The 3,376-nt window shown below is 34.2% G+C and overlaps 1 protein-coding gene across 1 annotated transcript in view; it reads left to right on the top strand.

Annotated features, from left to right (window-relative positions):
- Nucleotides 1-1,330: 1,330 nt before the first annotated feature.
- The window catches only part of LOC108364018 (uncharacterized), a 2,282-nt gene continuing 236 nt past the window's right edge, over nucleotides 1,331-3,376 (top strand). The window contains exon 1 of the mRNA XM_017617560.1: nucleotides 1,331-1,575. Coding sequence (XP_017473049.1) covers nucleotides 1,387-1,575 — 189 coding nt within the window. The 5' untranslated portion in view covers nucleotides 1,331-1,386. The remainder of the gene's footprint in view (nucleotides 1,576-3,376) is intronic.

Below are 3,376 nucleotides of genomic sequence, written 5' to 3'. Positions count from 1 at the left end.
ATTTTATGAATATGAGTAAAAATTCAATATCTGAAAGCATTTAAACATACCATTAAGTATAACTATTTAAAATTTACGATAAACTGATTGTAAAACTCATATATCGCTAGCTTAGAGTGAAAATTTGCTAACTTCACTTGTAATGAAAAATCATATTTTGATATAGGAGACTAGATAAAGGTCCTTGTTTTATGTTTACTCGTTTATATTCAATCAAAGAAAAATTTGCTAAGGCCAAAAATGCTCCGAAAATTCGCTAAGGCCAAAAAAGTTCGAAATCTTTTAATAAATATCGAATCCCTCCGATTCGTATGGAGTTTTGCTTTGCACTTTGCACACAAGCGGGTTTCACTGTAGCATTATTTGGAATTTCGGAAAATGGGCGATGGGATCGAAGATGTTTGAAATAGGGGTAAAACCACCCCTGATTACCATGTGTCGTTAGTTTTCGGAAAGGTAAAAAAACTACATATATTTTGTACTTGCGCCGGGTTTTTAATGTTCGGCTCCNTTAATGTTCGGCTCGACCTGAACTTAGACTTTCTTACTTGTTAAATAACAATTTATTAAATTACTTACTTCTGCCACTTTTTCCTAGGGTGCAAATTTGACAAGGGATGACCGAAATTCGTTCCAAAATACATCAACGCAAAAACAAAATATGTAAGCCTCCACGTAAGTATTTAAGACATTATTACCTTTTTATTTGCAAATAAAGCCTAACACGTTTTTAGCTGAGTCCGCACAATTTTTTGAAAGAAAGTATAAAGATAAATAAACTAGGTATAGCGTTTTTAAAATTAGTGAAGGTGTAAATAAAAACGGGTTTTAAGGCCAAAACCTTTAAAGGGCCAATGTTATGTTTGGTGTTTGATTCATTTCACCTTTTGGTATTTTTGTTCAATTTTTGGCTTTAAGCGAGCCACGCTAAAAGGGTGATGGCCTCAAGGCCTATTTTTATTGGTGAGACAAGTTAGAACAAAACGAGGCAATGCTGCCAATTCTTGATTCAAAACTTGTCTCACCAATAAAAATAGGCCTTGAGGCCATCACCCTTTTAGCGTGGCTCGCGTAAAGCCAAAATTTGAACAAAAAATACCAAAAGGTGAAATGAATCAAACACCAAACATAACATGGCGATCCTGCCAAATTGGCACAAAATGACATCTGCAGTTGTAGCATTTCTGTTATTGGAAGAATGCTGTTTTACGTTGCATTTTTATGATTTCCCCTAGTTATGAAATAATATATGAGTAATTAATATTTGTTTTTATAAAATAAACCTCCATTTACTCACATTTTTACAAAATGTCAAACTGCAAGGAATAAAAACTAAAAAAAACAAATAAATTTAAATAAAAACTACACTTAATAAAAATTATATTCATGTCGGAGCAATATTCAAAAGAAGATCTGGACAACCTGTTTGAACAGCTGAACCACCCAAGATCCCTCGAAGAAGAAAATATAGATGATGAATATGTCCCTGAAGCACTGACGACAACGTCATCCACACCAATATCGAAATACGTCCCAACTCCGCTCACGGCTGGACCTAAGCCACTAACAATAGAACTAAGGCCAAAAAAGTTCGAAATCTTTTAATGAATATCGAATCCCTCCGATTCGTATGGAGTTTTGCTTTGCACACAAGCGGGTTTCACTGTAGTATTATTTGGAATTTCGGAAAATGGGCGATGGGATCGAAGATGTTTGAAATAGGGGTAAAACCACCCCTGATTACCATGTGTCGTTAGTTTTCGGAAAGGTAAAAAAACTACATATATTTAGTACTTGCGCCGGGTATTTAATGTTCGGCTCGACCTGAACTTAGACTTTCTTACTTGTTAAATAACAATTTATTAAATTACTTACTTCTGCCACTTTTTCCTAGGGTGCAAATTTGACAAGGGATGACCGAAATTCGTTCCAAAATACATCAACGCAAAAACAAAATATGTAAGCCTCCACGTAAGTATTTAAGACATTATTACCTTTTTATTTGCAAATAAAGCCTAACACGTTTTTAGCTCAGTCCGCACAATTTTTTGAAAGAAAGTATAAAGATAAAAAAACTAGGTATAGCGTTTTTAAAATTAGTGAAGGTGTAAATAAAAACGGGTTTTAAGGCCAAAACCTTTAAAGGGCCAATTATAGTCCTTAGCGAGGCCTTTTCGGCGACAAAAAGATTAAAAACTTGGACATGAAATAAGAAAGTTACAGAAAAAAACGCGATTTAGCTTTTTTAGCGGGTGACTAAAAATAAAATTTTACACCCAAAATGTTTTCTCGACATATAAGTTCAAATATAACTGACACACAATCAACTTATTTTTCTTTCTTATATAGTATATTGAATTTAATAAAATAATAAAAAATATACCTATACGAAAGTTTGTCATTTATTTACACTTCAAAAATATGGTCACCGTAATTATATTGCAAATTTTCAGAACTTTACCTAATCACTTATTTTTGGAAAACAAATTGCGTGTTTACTCCCTACCCTCACTTTATAGTTCCAGTGTGAGTTCTGACGGCCGGCCTCTCTCTATATCGGTAACAACCGAACTTGTAAGTGTTAAAATTCCTACTTTACTGATTCACGCCTTCCCCTGCGTAGCCAACTCTTAAGCTGAGATCCCACGATTGCCGCAATACGCCAATTATTGCCTCATTTTATGTCCCAATAAATTGACTCATGGGGCAATAGAGGCCGATAATGTGCTTACTGTGCCCAATCAAATACAACCAAGTTGCGGCAATCGTGTGATGGCTCGATTGGATCATGTAGCAATGAAAATTTCAAAATTTCGGCAATATTTATTGTGTTCTTGTGCGTCAATTAAAGTGAAAAATACACAACAATATTTAGGCTGTTTATTAATAATTTACTTTTTTTCTTCCTTGTGTGTCCAAAAATCACTGAATTGAATATCTTGGTTTTCAGAAGTAACGTAAATTTTTATTTAAATTTAATTCAAACTATAATTATACCCGAGCACATTTGTCCACAAGGGTATATAAAATTTGTTCACATAACGGTTGCTTGTAACAGGCAAAACGAATCGAGATAGATATAGACAAATGTATACATAAATGATCAGAATGAAAAGTGAAATCGATTAAGCGGTGACTGTCTGTCCGTCCGTCCGTCCGTCTGTGCACACGATAACGCGAGTAAAAAGTGAGATATCTTAACGAAACTTGGCACGGACAATAACCACGCCTACCTCCCATGTAACGGTAGTTTTAGAAATACGAATACTGCGATATTTTAGTAACTGCTGAAGATTATTCACTCAAACCTGATATTTAGAATCAGTTTTAGACGCAAAAATAGGAGTATTATATATTTTTGGAAAATGGGCGTAGT

The sequence above is a fragment of the Rhagoletis zephyria genome, unplaced genomic scaffold, assembly GCF_001687245.7.
Source record: "Rhagoletis zephyria isolate East Lansing unplaced genomic scaffold, Rhagoletis_zephyria_1.1 Rzeph_scaffold_01438, whole genome shotgun sequence".
Lineage (NCBI taxonomy): Eukaryota > Metazoa > Arthropoda > Insecta > Diptera > Tephritidae > Rhagoletis > Rhagoletis zephyria.
This window is presented reverse-complemented; position numbering and strand designations above follow the sequence as displayed.